Source organism: Lasiodiplodia theobromae (assembly GCF_012971845.1).
Source record: "Lasiodiplodia theobromae strain AM2As chromosome Unknown scaffold_59, whole genome shotgun sequence".
NCBI classification, from domain to species: Eukaryota; Fungi; Ascomycota; class Dothideomycetes; order Botryosphaeriales; family Botryosphaeriaceae; genus Lasiodiplodia; species Lasiodiplodia theobromae.
In genome coordinates, this window is record NW_023336540.1 from 1 (window position 1) to 15,015 (window position 15,015).

The window sequence follows — 15,015 nt, forward strand, 5'->3', positions numbered from 1 at the left end:
CCCCCCCCCATATCACTAATTGGACCACATTCTCGTAAGACTTATTGCATCATGAGTAGAAGACGACAGTACGCCCCCAACAATTTTATGAGACACAGCGAATGTCAACGAGAATATGCTTCGCATACAACACGCCGCTCCATACAGCGGGATACGATACGTATATTAAAAATTAAACAATACAAAACGCCTCTAACAGGCGGCGCCGTAGCACGTTAGCGTCCCATTCGTTCCATTCCCCGGGGTGCCGGGTCCAGTGATAAGCGCGCTGCAAACAGTCATTCATCAGTATCGATCACAAAAAAAAAAGGGGGAGGGTCGAAAGATCACACTCACCCCCACGGATCAGTATCGTACACATGGCACGACGCCGTGTCGTCCAAGTTCTGGGTGTTGCCAGCGCAGTTACCCGACGTCGACAAGTTCATCGCACGGCACGAGTCGAGGTGGTCCTGCGGGATCTCGATGCCGAGCTGCTGCAGCTGGATGGGGGCCTCGACGATCGTAGAAGCCATGCCGGCGTCGAGATGCCATTCGATGTGGCAGTGGACTGTCATATACAATCAGTCAGATCGTTTTTCTGGGCTTTGTACAAAAGATCAAAACTCACACATCCAAATCCCGGGGTTATCAGCGCGGAACCTGACAACCAGACTGCCGCCGGCAAACAAGACGCTGGTGTCGCGCTTCATCGGGACTGCGGGGAACGACGAGTCGTCGCCGTCCCAGTGCTCGGACAGCTGGGCGACGACCTGGAAGATGTGGCCGTGCAGATGCATCGGGTGGCCGCGCCCGGAGTTGTTCGTCGTCACCAGGTCGTTGCTGTTGACGACGAGTTGCACCACTTCGCCGGCATTGACGACGAAGGCGTTGGTCTGCCCGTAGATGGCCGGGTCCGTCGCGTTGAAGCCCGTGCTGAGCGCGGTGTAGAGCGACGGGGTGCGCGGCGAGATGTAGGGGTCGGGGCCTTGAGTGATGCTGTGGAGGGGAGGGAGGGTTAGTAAGGAGTGGTAAGGTAGGGGCGGAGAGGGTGTGGCCGGGGTTGGGGATTGAGGTGGACTGAGACGGGACGGGATGGGGACTGGGGTGGACTGGGGTGGGACTCGGGTGGGATGGGATGGGACGGGAAAGGATTGTGTGGCGCAGGGAGGCTTACCGGTAGCCGACGCCGTCGATGTTCAGGTTGTTGACCTCCATGGTGATGGTGTGGTCGACGGGGCCGAGCAGCGGCTCCTCATCGACGGGCACGAGCTCGAAGTCGGAGCCGAGGTTGGCCGTCGACAGGGTGAAGGCCTCCGCCGCACCGAAGCTCTCGTCGTAGACCAGCTGGTTGACGTTCTGGAAGCCCAGCACGGCCATCTGGTTGATGAAGGCATAGTTCCGGTCGGGGTTCTCGAGCCCTTCGATGAAGAAGTCGTACCGCTGGCCCGGCACGACCTCGAGTGCCTCCCAGCTCTGCGGCTCGACTAGGGATTTGCGTAACAGTGGTCAGCACTAGAAAAAGAAGGTTGTTTTTCGTGCGTGGGTCCGTATGCAGCTGCGGCTCGTCTACCGAACATCGTGCAGCTTGGCGGCGCAGGGACGGGATGTCAGGGCGCAGGGCTGAGAAGAACTACTTACTATCAACGCTGTCGATTGCAACGACAGTGATGTTGTGGGAATCTGCGGCACGTGTTAGTCTAATCAACCAATGATCGGAGAGGCACGTGGACTTACCAAATTGCAGGTAGTAGGTAGCGAGAGCGGACATGTTGATCAGGCGTATGTACTTCCGCTGGCCGGGCTGGATGCTGATCGACGTCGACCCGCCCTCATTGACCAAGCTGGAGTTGGGGTTGGGCATGCGGCCGTCGAAGTTTGGCGTCGTCAGGTAGCTGTTGATCAGGCCGGGCATCTGGTCGCGGTACCAGTCGGAGACGGTGAGGATGTACTGCTCGGACGGGTGGGGCTGGTTCTCGTTCTGCGAGTCGTAGACGATCATGGGCGCCCGCAGCCCGTCCGGGTACTGGCCCATGTCGTGCGAGTGGTACCAGAAGGTGCCGGCCGGGTACGCGGTGAACTCGTAGGTAAAGGTCTCGCCCGGCGGGATGGCACACTGCGTGATTCCGGCGCCGCCGTCCATCTCGGGCGTGCCTTGCTGCCACATGCCGTGCCAGTGAACGCTGGTCGTCTCATTGCCGAGCGAGTTAGTGACATGTGCGATGATGGTGTCGTTGACATCGACGTGGAGCGGCGGCGGCGGCCACTGCCCGTTGATGGCGATGACGGGCCGCGAGTAGCCATCCGGAGCGGCGTTGACCCAGCCGATATCCCAGTCGACCTCGACAGTCTTGGCCAGCGCCATGGCCGCAAGGCTGAGCGCAAGAGGAAGGCGAGTCATTGCGGAGACTTTTTTTCTTCTTTGTTTCTTGACTGACCTTCGTCCCTGCGACTTACCTAACTTACCTGTCCCTGAGGCCGTTTGAGCAAGTATTCATGGGCGAGGCTCCGGGGCAGCTTTATAAAAAGAACGTGCTGGGCGCTGAGAGGGGTGCATCGGAGCGAGGCGTGTCCATGGCAGTGATCTGACAGCGCCACCAGGTGCTATCACAATTGAGTTTAACGCCCCGCGCTCAACCTTCTGGAATTAGTCAATAGGGCTTGGCCATGGCTTTATTAAAGTTGGGGCCTCGTGCATGGGGGCCTGTCCCGCGTGTTCGATGTGTTTGAAACCTCAACCTGGTCACCGCACCTTCACACAGTTAGCCTCCCGCGCGGCTCGCAAGCGAAGATCCCGGCGAGCTGGGGCCCTGCGTCCCTGCCCATGGCCCCAGGAGAGGGTGGGCAGAGAGCAGCCCGCTGACGATGATGGCATTGCTCAGCAGGCCCCAAAAAAGAGTGAGAGAGCAGCGAGCGCCCTGCTTATTTTGGGGCTTGCAGACAGGGCGTGGCACTTCTTCCTTTTTCCGCTGCTTAGCCGGCGGCGCTGTCTGCTCAACGCAAGGACGGGCGAAGTAACGCTGTCAGGAGAGCTGCATTGGCCCGGCAAAGCCGAGGGGGCCCAACCGGAGGATTTCGCGAGCTGGCCGGCGGTGCCAATTGGAAGATGAAAAGATTTGAAAGGAGCTCCGCTGTCCTGAACGGGATGTGCTATGCACGTGGCGGTGACGGCCAGCTCGGAGGGTTGGCGCCATGACTGTCGCTCGATGATGCGGCGAGGCCTGAGAGTTGGGGATTTGCCCGCGTTGCTCTCGCTTCCCCGTCCAATCGGCAGATCGGCAGGCTCCACATCGATTGGCCATCCCTGAGGGGGCTAAAGCCAGCTCACAGCCCGCAGCGCACATCCTTTCCTCGCGAATGCACACGCTTACGCTTCCAGCCTGTATCAGAAGCCTTGTCCCGGTAAGCAGTAATGCGCGGGAGCGGCGCCAATACGAGCTCCACCAACCAGCCAAGGCATAGCGCCGACAGGCCAGCATGATAAGGCAGAGAACGGAAAGGAAAAGGAGAGACTCGCATAAGGTGACACCGGGAGCTGGCAGAGCGTGACGCAATAGAACGAGAGCCGCGTGCGAGCGCGTGGCCCCGCGAGAACGCGAGTCTCAGCCGCCAAAGTTTGTCTCCGCCATATTCCCCTACTTTTTCAGGAACCCGTCCAATTGCTGCGTGGGTGCATGCCTTGCACGAACGCTTTTTCCTTGGGCAACGTCCATGAAACAAATCTTCAGGCGCCCCGCCCGCCGTCAGCTGTGTTGGCGAATACGACTTGCCCTGCCGTTTGTGATCGGTCGAGGCGCCGCCGCCCTACGCGCAAAATCCTCCATTCTGGGTCCGCGGAAGCCCGGCGGCGCTGCCGAGGAGGATTTATCCCCAATTTCCACCACACCCATCAGCGTTGTTCCTCGCTCATTAATTTAAGGTTGCAGATCCCGAGCGGCTCGCGACCAAGCCTTAATTCCACGGGCGCGGCTCGCTGGGTTTCAAGACATGCGCGGGTGTACAGAATGGACATATTTGCTTCTATGAATAGGGGTTTGACTTTTACGGCACGAGTGGCGAGCACAGCAGCAGCAGATTGATGACTGACGAGCCGCAGGAACGAGGAATTTGCCGTAACCTTCGCGATCCTGCTGTATGTACTCGCAGCGCCGGTAGCGTCTGGGCTCGTGGCATGCCGAGCCGTCCCGCAGCCCGGTCCGATGATCATTTCGCTCGGGAGTAACTGTACACCGCGGGCCGCGTGGCGATATGAGCGTTTTTCGGCTCAAGGGTGGGCGGAGCTAGTGATGCAGTCGGACAAATATTGAACGCTCCGCCCGGATCGAGTGTGGAGTCGATCGAGAGCGGTTTCGGATGCCGCGGGGCCCATGGGTTCTTTTTTGGGGAGGTAGCATGGCATGCAGGCAGAGATGAGGCAAGGTCACGATGTCGACGCCGAGCACCGCCACTTACCGTTGGTCGCCGGCCTGCGCCGTGACGTTGGAAGTCACCGTGTGTGGTCAAAAGGAGGCATGGCCCAGAGCTCTGCAAGCCATGCGCCACGCCTGCTGCTGCTTAGCGAGATATGCAACCGACGGACGGCATGGTTTCTCCCTGGACCGCAGCGTGCAGCTACGCAGGCCGTGCGATTGGCGTGACATCCCGTCCTGTCAAATGCGCATCAGAGCGGCCGCATGCAGCGGCACGGAGGGATGGGTATGCGCAGCCTGACACGTCAGCACTAATATCGATCAAAGTGCTGACGCGCGTGGGACCTCAATGTGGGCAGACCGTTGGTTTTCTGTACGCATACGTTGGATGAAGACGTGGGCCGTGTCCATGGAGAAAGACCACTTTTTGCTCCGAGAGAAGGAAAATGGCCGCGATGTGGCCCACAGCAACGCGGGGTCTGGAAGCACAGGCCGACGCGTTGCCTGTTTTTGTTGGCTGAGGGCTGAGCCATTTTCGGTTGAGCTGCACTGAGGTACTACCTGGCGAGCTTCATCCAACCGCTACATCTTCTGACCTGCAACACTTAGCTTCGAACGCCTGTGACTTGAATGTCTCGCAGCTGATCAAGATGCCCTTAGACCGCGGCCTTGGTAGCGAGTGGGGTAGCTGCAGTGGCACGCGAAGATTCTGGATTTCAGCCTTGCCGTGTCAGCTTCGCAGGTCGGGGATCCCCAGTCCAACGCACGACTGGCCAGCATGCGACAGGGACAGCCGTCCATCGCCCCATCGAGTCTGAACGGATGTGGCTGCTCGCAGAAGGGAAGAAGCAATAAGCAATTCGAGAATCCTCATTGCTGTCGATCCTGGAAAACAACCAAGTTTCATATCATGCCATCGTCATAGGGCAGGAAGGAGTCTTTGTCCTTCGGGATGGGGCAAAAAGCATTCAGAATCCTTCAAGATGTATGCGCTACTGTTCAGTTGAAAATTCAACCGGGGAGATGACCCCAAACGTCTGCTCACATGCAACACTTCAGTCAGCGGATGATGGCCACACTAGATCCGCGCTATGGAAATGCAAGTCATGGTGCGTTGACTAGAGGAAGATGGATCCATCCAGGGGGCTGGAGATCGACCGAGGAACCTTCACGTTAACGTAGGCAATTATTGTTCGGTGATCTCTAAGATTTGCATGCAACGTCTTCCGCTTTCGTTGGATGTGGGGAAGATCTAGCCGTTGCCTAAATCTTAGCTTTACATGCTTACTTTCTCATTTCCTATGCTCCAGAGAAGAAAGTCAGGCGATTACTATCAGGCTCGGCCTTTCTAGACCACGACTGACCTCTCAATGCTCGCCTGCAAGCGTATTGGCTTCACGGAGGAAGAATACGGGTATTAAATGGTTATCTTGATGTCTGATTCCAAGTACGCATTAATTGTCAGGGCTCCACTAAAATAAAATCTTGGGTATTTTTTCAGCTCTGAATGAAAGATATATTCAACACTAAGAAATCAAAGCCTGAGACTTCAGAGGTAGTCATTATCGTCCCGCTTGTAATGTTCTACCAGCATTCGAAGATGCCGGTCCACCCCTGATAAGACTGGGAGAATATGAAGGTCAAACTTGGACAGGAATCCATGCTCGACAGACCTCCGTGGCAGGTCCCGTAGCCTCTCAAGATTACAGTTGAGTCGCCGGTATGTGATGACGCATACGGGAAAGAGTCTAAACCCGACCCGAGTAATGCAACCCCCCTTCTCCATCAACATATTCATGAGTCGTACGATCACTTGATCAAAGCGAGAGGCCAGCCGACAAAATTCTAGCCTCTGAATAGCTACGTCCAGTGGCGTTCTTCCGACTCGGTCTCTGGCATTGGGGTCGGCCCTGTAGCTCAAAAGAAGGTCTGCCATATTTTCGAAGGCAAGGTGCAATGGCCTCGGGTGTTTTAATTTTCCATATCGACTGCATGCGAATGTTGAATCCTCAATAATCTCCACGTTTGGATCCTGTCCGTTGTCGAGAAAGATGCGAGCCAGCTCAATGATATTCTCGGATTGATGAAGCCCATAAATCCTTGAATGAAGTTCATCGGGATCAAGGATATAGTAAGAAACAATTCTTCTCCCCTGGACAAGTGAAAGGTATTGGAATGCTTTTGAGCCAAGAGATTGTGAGCTTGTTCCTTCCAGGATCACCCGGGCCATACGGCTGAAGTCGGGATCAAGATCCCCATACAAATATGTCGAACGATCCATTCCTGTATTATAGCGATAGGGACGTGTAAAATTGTTATCAGGATGTGCAAGATTGACACCCGGCTCGTTTTCCATGTTGTATCTTGCATCTAACAGCTCCTTCTCAAGGGAAACTCTGACTACACTATGGAGAGCCTCTTGAGCAAATGAATCCGGGCCCTCACTACATGCCAACTTCTGTTTTATGTAAAGCAGAAGTCCGGAGCGAACAGCAAACTCTACCGGTGAAGTCGGGCATTCAGGAAGTCGGTGACCATGAGGTTTATCATAAGCCTGCTTAAGTTCGGCCGGCTTCAAGTCGTCGATTAACTGAGACTGACAAACGCCCGTCGTAAGTTCCGCAAGGTTGGAATAAATGTAGCACGTCTTCATATGGTTCCAGCCAAGCATGGCGCCCCTCTTCGGAAGTTTCAGATCAGTGAGATAAAACTTGGCAAGCTCCGTATATCCATTCTGAGCGTTCAACAAAAACGCATTGCCAACAATGAGTTCTTGAAACCTTGGCCCGCCAATAAACTCTCGTACGGTTTCGTGCATGAGACGAATGCGGTTTTCTTCATTGAATGGCTCAGAGATTTCAATCAAGCCGCCGCAAAACTCTTTCAAATGTTGGCAGAATTGCCAGAAGTCATTTGCTTTCCTCGTCTCGACACATTCAGCCAAAGTCTGACATCGGATAGCCTTGACTATCCAGAAGAGGTATAGTGACAATGGTTCTTCATGGGCTCGAAGCATGACATCGAGGGTAAGATACGTCTCCCAGAGGTAATCTGGATGAACACGCTCAATGATTGACGCATAGAAATCTTCCAACTCTAACGGGACTTCTTGTAGCCGTTCAGAAAGAGTGCTTGCGACAACTCCGTCTTGCTCAATTCGATCCAAAGCTAGCTTCACCCATAGGAAGACTCCGTTCGCTTTTTGAGTGATTTGCCTCACGGCATTATTGACTGCGTCGCGCGTCTCCCAGGTCAGATGGCTTGGGTTTTGTAGGCCGGGTAGAGCGGCTAGTCTTCCAACGGTGTAGCTCCGAATGTCTTTTTGCGTATGCTCATGAATGCTCATCCCTGGGAAAGATCCAAAGTATTTTTCGAGGATCTCCCTTGGTCGGCTTGAGAAACAGATTTTGCACCCTCCTTTGATTAAAGTCTGCAAGAAGTCGGCCAGAACTTCGAGATGTCCATCGAACTCGTCCAAAGCATCAATGAATAGACAAATCTTCCGAGTTGTATCTCGATGTGCAAGAACAGATTGCAACGCATGATCCAAATTTGTTGAACTCCAGTCGAAATCTGGTCTTCCCGGTTTCGGCAAACATTTTTTCGGGATGAAATAGCAAAGCTGAGGCATGGCATCCAAGACTTGGAGCAGAATGCTTCTGATCAAGCCATCGAACGATTTTTGGATCTTTGAGCCGCGGTAATAGAAGAAAAAGGCTGCTGTGATGGCATATCCAGGGCGACTCCACCTCTGAAGAATACTGTAGGTGTACCGGTGGTGCGTGATGTGTTTCATAAGCGTGGACTTTCCTGAGCCCGGTTTGCCCTGTATCCAGTACGCCCCTTCGCCTTTTAGCAACCAGTCTGTGAAACCGAGGGCGTTTTCGTTGAAGATCCAGTTAAAAGTGGACTGGTGAGGTTTTGAAACATCGGCCCTCCTGCGGTCGAGAATCTGCAGTCGAAGCGATGAAAGAATTTCTAAAACAAATTAGCGCTCGTCTATGAAGTTTGTATGGGAGCCAAACCTTTCGGAGACGTTTTCTCCGAATCCGGGACATGCATTGTAGGATCAGCAGATGATTCAGCCTCCCCATCGAAGTTGCCGTCAACTTTGCTATGAGTGTCTTCCGAAGCATGAGGAGCGTTCCCAAACTGCCGGTTGGAGTTTTTGTGGAGGGTGGATGTAGCCATTCCGAGGCAATCAAGTACGCATTTGTAGTTCAAGTCACCGGCCGGGAACTTGACCATTTCGGAATGGTCTTCGTCGATACTGTAGATGTCCTCGGGGTCACGAGAGCAGACTTGTATCGCGGATTGCCTGTCCACCATGCGGATATGGGGGCCGGTCCTTGACCATGTGCCGTCATTGCTTTCCTTCAGAGTTGATTAGTACGTTTTCTCGAAGAACGCCAACGTGCAATTCACTGACCTGAACAGTTCTAGTTGTTTTCGTCTCATAGAAGGAGACAACTCTAAATGCTCTAGGTACTTGAACTCCGTTGAAGCGCTCTTCAACATGGAAGAGGTACGATGAGTCCGGGGAAAGATCTCGGACCAAGTCTTCATTTGGCTGGTGTCTAACCATGGTGATGAGCTGCTCGGTTGACATGCCCTTGTGTGGCGTTCCGAAGAAGATAACAGATTTGAGGTTTCCCAGAATAGAGTGCTGTTGATCCGAGATACCTGCAAGGATGATAAGAGCTTCCTTGAGTATTATCCCACCCAGACTATGGGCGAGGAAAATCACTGGCTTCGACTGCGAAGATCCAAATCCCACAGATCTCAGGCGGTTGACAAATCGAGCCGCTATATCATGGGGGCGTTGAAACGAGTTGCTTTTTGGAACCGGGGAATCGTAACCATAAATGATAGACCGGATGCCAGGCAGGTCGTGAGGAATCCCATCCCTGAGCCACATGTATGGACTCCCACCACGACATTGCCAAGAGCCAAACGGATGACTGCCGAGGCCACTTACTGCGATGCAGCTGCTCCAATTAGAGTGATGCTAACTAATTTGTTTCAAAGCGCACTTACTCTAATATGTGTTCCCCTTCGTGAACTTCGTTAAGGACTGTAAAGTCTAGAAATTCGCGGTCGACGACGACGCTATGTTCCGATCCCTGGTAATTTGTCCGGAAATCCCATCTTGTCTGTGTCTTGAGATGATCCGGTAAAGGGATAATAGTAACAGTTGCTGTCTTCGTGCGTGATGTGTGAAAAGAGGCGAGATCTTGAGCCAGTGAGTATACGCGAACCTCTGGTGGGTCCGTGTCTTGCTGAAGATGCCGTTGTAAAGTCGAGATGACTTCAGCCTTGCCAAACTGGAGAGGGAGCTGACGCACACGGTACGTCAAGGTCTTGTGCTCTTGGGACATGATGCAGGACAGATAGCGAACTACTATCACGTCCAACGATCAGACTGGAAAGCAAACAGCCTGCACCTGCACGTTTGGTAGCTGCACATGAAAACGTGAGGCAGCTGAAGCAATCAGGTTCTCCTTTCGAAGGCGGGGCTGATTGTCAGCTTATTCCGGAGCCGAAGCTTATCTGCAATTGGACCAGCAGCACTGCTTGGCGGGTTGGGGGCCATGCAATCTCTTGATTTCCTGTCACATATCCCGTCGCACACTAGGCCAAATGTGTACAGTCCCATCTCGCAGCCGATGGCCAGCGTGGATCATTTTTGCTCAGGTTATAGGTGGTTGAAGTTATCGTCCGGACGTATATGTAGTATTTTTATTTCCACATTGTTGTCCGGACGATAGCTCCAATTACTCATATATGTTATTTTTCGAAGAAAAAGCTGGGGTATGGTTACGGCTGGTGCCTTGTTGTTCTTTATGCTAGCCGTCGGCTGCAAGACCCCCCTGTAAGACTCAGACAATGCTTGACGCTATGATCATCACCATCTTCGTGAATACATTGCAACAAACCCAGCTACCTAAGCTCACATACAGAGGCCTATACCTTATGGTACATGTTCGCCTCCGCCTCTGCCGCTCGGCTGTTGTGAATTAGATCTTCCATACATTTTCTCACGGCTCATCGCGAGAGTTTTCTGAGCAACGAAGGACAGTGCATGCACCAACGTCAACTGTGCCACATCAAAGGCTTAACCCCCGCAATGCAGCCCCACCACAGCGTCTGCACTACATCCATCGCGATCCATAAACTGAAACACAACATCTTTTCCAGCAATGGCCGTATGTCGTTATTTTGAGCAGGGCGGTTGTCGCAGGGGCGACACGTGCATGTTCCAGCACATCAAAGCGAAGCCCACGTGGCCTCTGCCGGAACTTTCAGGCGTTTCCGCAGGCTCGCGGATCTCCCAGCCTCTCGCGCAACGGGCCGACAACTTTATTCCAACCACAGCACAAAACCACGTCGAGCCGCCCGTCTGCATCTTCTTCTCCCAAGGTAAATGCAAATACGGGTTCTCTTGCAAGTTCAAGCACACTGGTAAGTCACCCACTACGACAGCGTTAAAGACAGACGAGAGGGGTGTCCCAGTCTGTACCTTCTTCCTTCGCGGAGTCTGCCAGAAAGGACCGGGCTGCCGGTTCAGCCATGAAATCAGCCAAGCTCCAGAAAATCCAGCCATTTCCGAGGTTGCCGTCGCTCCCACACCTCCTGCTCCGTTTTACCGGCCACAAGAAACGCCAACGACGCAAGCTACCCCCGAAACGACCTTCACCCACGCCGGGGAGCTGTCCAAGGTGCTCAGCGGCGCAACCGTGATCTTTGGCGACGGAGCTACGATACAGAGCGTATCGCTGCGGTCCGACTTCTCGGCAGTCCAGCTCTCGCACGTTCATCTCGGCGTCAACGTCGGCCGCATAGTTGCATTTGTGGCCTCGCTCGGATTCGCAAACGTTCGTACGGACTGCATTCAACTGAAGCCAATCCCCGATGGCTCGGAACAAGTTGCGGAAATCAGGGTCGAGGACCCGTCGTTTGCGGAGAACTTCCTGCGCCAGGCTGGACATAAGCTGAGGATGGATGGCAGGACGTTGGCGGCAACGCGCATACAACATGCGGATGGTGATTCTGGTGCGAAGCGGTTGCAGCTGAGTACCGTTAGCTGCGCTTGGTTCAAGCCGTCGAAGGTTGGTTGGCTCCACTTCGCGAATGAGGGCGCGGCTCTTGCTGCTGTCAAACTCCTCGGGAAGGGGACAATTCGGGGAAGAAAGCTGCAACTGACATACCGGGCGCCTCGAAATCACGTCTTGCGAGGCCTCAGTAACGAAGTATACTCCGTCCAGATTGGCAACCTGCATGTAGACACAACGTCCCCGGACCTGCTTCATGCCCTCTCTCGAAACAAGCCCAAGGACATCAAGTGGGGGGCTGCATCTTATGATACTCCTGACTACGCAGTAGAACGCATCATGAGGCGTCAGCTGGAAGAATTTGGGCCGCTCTCGGACTGGGAAGTGATCAACGATCACACAAGTGTCAAAGGCAAGGCCACAGCTCGCTTCGTCAGCGCCGAGGACGCTCGGAAGGCGGCAAGCCAACTTGACGGGCGCAAGGTTCCTGAGCTGGGATATTCGAAGGTTCACGTCTCGGCAATTGTCTCCATCAAGCTTTCCGTACAGCTTCTCATTCTACGAGCGGTTCAGACAGACGTGGATGAGCTGAAGGCACAGATCTGGGAGACGCACCACGTCCACATCAAAGTTTACGATCCGCCGGCCCACTCTCTCTATACGACTTTGCGGATATACGGAGACGATCGCCAAGCGGTAGCCAAAGCGAAGGGCTCGGTGGAAAAGATCCTTGCCGGTACAATAGCCAAGGATGGCGGGGATCCAATTCACGACCTGTTCTTCTTTCAGCCCGCCGGGAGCGAATTCATCCAACGTCTCATGGAAGAGCATTCGGTCCTTGTTTACCGCGACATGAAAAAGACGCTCCTACGCATCTACGGTCTCCCCAATGCCGTGCAGGATGCAGAAGCGGCACTCAGAAAGCGCAAGTCAGAGCGCTTGAGCATGGTCCACACGATCCCCTTGACACCACAATCGCTTCGTTTGGCCCTCCACGGAGGCTTCAAGCGCCTCGTTGAGACCTTCGGCAAGGATGCAGTCAAGATCGACATCACGGGAACACCGAAGACAGTCACCTTCCGGGGCTCCGCAAACGATTTTGACAGAGTCTGCGCCATAATATCTGGCACAGGTGATGATGAGGGTGAACTGCAGCACCGGATGGCAGCGCTCTCCCCCACAGACGAGGACGATCTTTGTGCCGTGTGCTGGACGACACCCGAAGACCCCGTCCGCAGGCACTGTGGCCACACGTACTGCCGTGAGTGCCTTGCCGGCCAATGCTCGTCGGCAGGTGAAGACACGGGCATCCCGGTCCGCTGTCTCGGAGGCGGTTCTGAGTGTTGCAATGAGGTCATGACACTTCGAGAGCTCTCTGAAGCTCTCCCTGCTGCAGAATTTGAGGCCTTGCTGCAAAAGGCTTTCTTATCGTATATTCGCGCCCGTCTCGACGTCTTCCAATTCTGCCCAACACCGGACTGCGACCGCGTGTACAGGTGTAGTGCAGACGGCCGGACCGTGCTGTGCGATCAGTGCCTCGTGGATTTCTGTACGACGTGCCACGTCGCGGCGCATGACGGCTTGTCCTGTGCGGAAGCGAAGGATTTGGCTGGTGATGGTGAGGCTGCGTTCAGGAAATGGAGGGAGGAGAACGATGTCCGAGCATGCCCGAAGTGCAACACCAATATCGAAAAAACGGATGGGTGTAATCATATGACGTGCCGGGGGTGTGGGATCCATATTTGCTGGTTCTGCATGGCGGTCTTTCAGAGCTCAGGCGATACATACACGCACATGAGGGAGACTCATGAGGGCATTGGGTTATAAGCTTCTTTCGTTGGCGCTGTCTGCTCACCAACACGGGAATTCTTCGTTTTTTACGTAGTAGCTGTTAGCGTGAGAAGTCTGTCTCAAATTATAGTCACTGAGTATTTTTCCTGACTTTCGATAAACAATGATCGGAAGGAATCCACAACTGATATACCCGGAGCACCTCCGTGCACTGTTAAAGCCACGGCCAGGATGTCCACGCCATCCAATAACGGCTTGTACAACCATGCCGGCCTATGGTTTTCCCGTCTTTAATTAAGTACACACAACACCGAATCTAACGCGTCGCGTCGCATCAGCACGCGTCTGTCATTCCAAAGCATTGTTCGCCTTTGCGCTACCATGTCCTCGCCGCCCCTACCCCCAAACCAATGGTCTCCGTCTCCCATCCCTGAAGTTCCAAATCTATATTGTCCGCGCTGTCGTACTCTCAAGCCCGAGTATCGTTTTTACACAAGAGATGGTTCTCTTTGCAAAAGATGTGGGCCCTGTCGACGAGCCGTATGTAACCAATCCTCCATGCGGCTTATTTAACCAGGTCATTGTAGAGACAGCGCCCTCGTCTAGCTCCAAATCCGTCCTCTGGTCCACGAACCTTATCGGAATCCTCGCCCTCCCATACACGCAAGCGCCGGAACTCTGCGCCTGCCGCCAACGCCAGTGAACCTCGTCTGAAACGCCGTCGCATTACCCCCGACGAACACTCACCTTCTGACGAGTCACCCTGTAACGATTCTCCCTCTGACAGTCCATCCTCTGGCAGTCTTTCCAGTTTGTCCAGTCTGTCCTCTGGAAGTCTTTCCAGCCTATCCAGTCTGGCCTCTGGCAGTCTTTCAAGTCTGTCCAGTCTGTCCTCGGACAGTCCACCCCCGGAGGCGGCTCCGACGTCGATAATACACATTACCGTGGGAGGCAATGTCCGTGCCGAAGTAAAGACCAGCGGCCCTACCCGCATCATCTTCGTCTCGAAGTCCGGAATATCTTCCGACGATTACCTTGATGATACATATACGGCGCCAACGACGGTATTCTCGGCGCGAGCGGGCAGCGGCCACCCCGAAGTGAGCACCACCTGCCCTAACTGGATAGTCATAGACACGGCGCCGGTTGCAAATGAGGAAGATGATGCTGAGGGCGGATCTGCGGAAGAGAGCGATGATGTGGTGGTGGTTCTGGATTGAAGGTCTCTCATGGTAGGGATGAGGCGTGTGCGCGCATGGGAAAAACATGAGAGCCTTGCCAAATTGGTTGTAAAGATACGCTGTATTTTCCTTTGTGCAATTTGTTGTTCAACACAAAAATTTCATCGCTGTACGTATTTCCGACACGGTATTTGTTTAGACAGGTCTGTCTCCCAAGTCGGAGATGTATGCTCATGTTTGGTAGTTAGCTCTTTATTGTAAATTTCGGTCGAAGGCAATACATTCCTGTCTTCTGTAAGTTCAAAGCCTACGAGTCCTGTTATTGTCATGAACATCAAGTGTATGCTGCATAGTCCAGCTGAACTCTTCGGTATATTTTATGGTCAGCTACACTTACAGCTACAGTAACCTATTAAATAACACCCTGATAGGATAGGTAGCTTTGTGGTATTTACTCGTTGAAGTCCTATACATGGGCCAAGTGAAAGTAAGAGTGGGGAGATACTGACCGGGTACAGCACAGCGAATCCCCTCCAACAGGTGCTCCGGTCACATTACAGAGGATAAACGACATGCAGGAAAAAAAGAAAACGAGAAAAGAAC

At 53.8% G+C, this 15,015-nt stretch overlaps 3 protein-coding genes across 3 annotated transcripts; 1 reads left to right on the plus strand and 2 right to left on the minus strand.

Moving 5' to 3' along the window:
• Positions 1 to 192: 192 nt before the first annotated feature.
• On the minus strand, positions 193 to 2,380 carry LTHEOB_12193 (Multicopper oxidase; the record flags this gene model as incomplete). The annotated part of the gene is made up of 6 exons (XM_035509033.1): positions 193 to 268; positions 337 to 550; positions 611 to 978; positions 1,157 to 1,466; positions 1,621 to 1,662; positions 1,717 to 2,380. The coding sequence occupies 6 exons, from the start codon at positions 2,378 to 2,380 to the stop codon at positions 193 to 195; spliced, it is 1,674 nt and encodes a 557-aa protein (XP_035365189.1).
• Positions 2,381 to 8,387: 6,007 nt separating this feature from the next.
• On the minus strand, positions 8,388 to 9,766 carry LTHEOB_12194 (Kinesin light chain p46822; the record flags this gene model as incomplete). The annotated part of the gene is made up of 5 exons (XM_035509034.1): positions 8,388 to 8,762; positions 8,818 to 9,144; positions 9,367 to 9,376; positions 9,426 to 9,511; positions 9,647 to 9,766. The coding sequence occupies 5 exons, from the start codon at positions 9,764 to 9,766 to the stop codon at positions 8,388 to 8,390; spliced, it is 918 nt and encodes a 305-aa protein (XP_035365190.1).
• Positions 9,767 to 10,588: 822 nt separating this feature from the next.
• LTHEOB_12195 (RNA recognition motif protein) lies at positions 10,589 to 13,017 on the plus strand (the record flags this gene model as incomplete). Its single annotated transcript, XM_035509035.1, has 4 exons — positions 10,589 to 10,594; positions 10,652 to 10,850; positions 10,989 to 12,701; positions 12,974 to 13,017. 4 exons carry the CDS (start codon positions 10,589 to 10,591, stop codon positions 13,015 to 13,017), a joined length of 1,962 nt encoding a protein of 653 aa, XP_035365191.1.
• Positions 13,018 to 15,015: the final 1,998 nt, after the last annotated feature.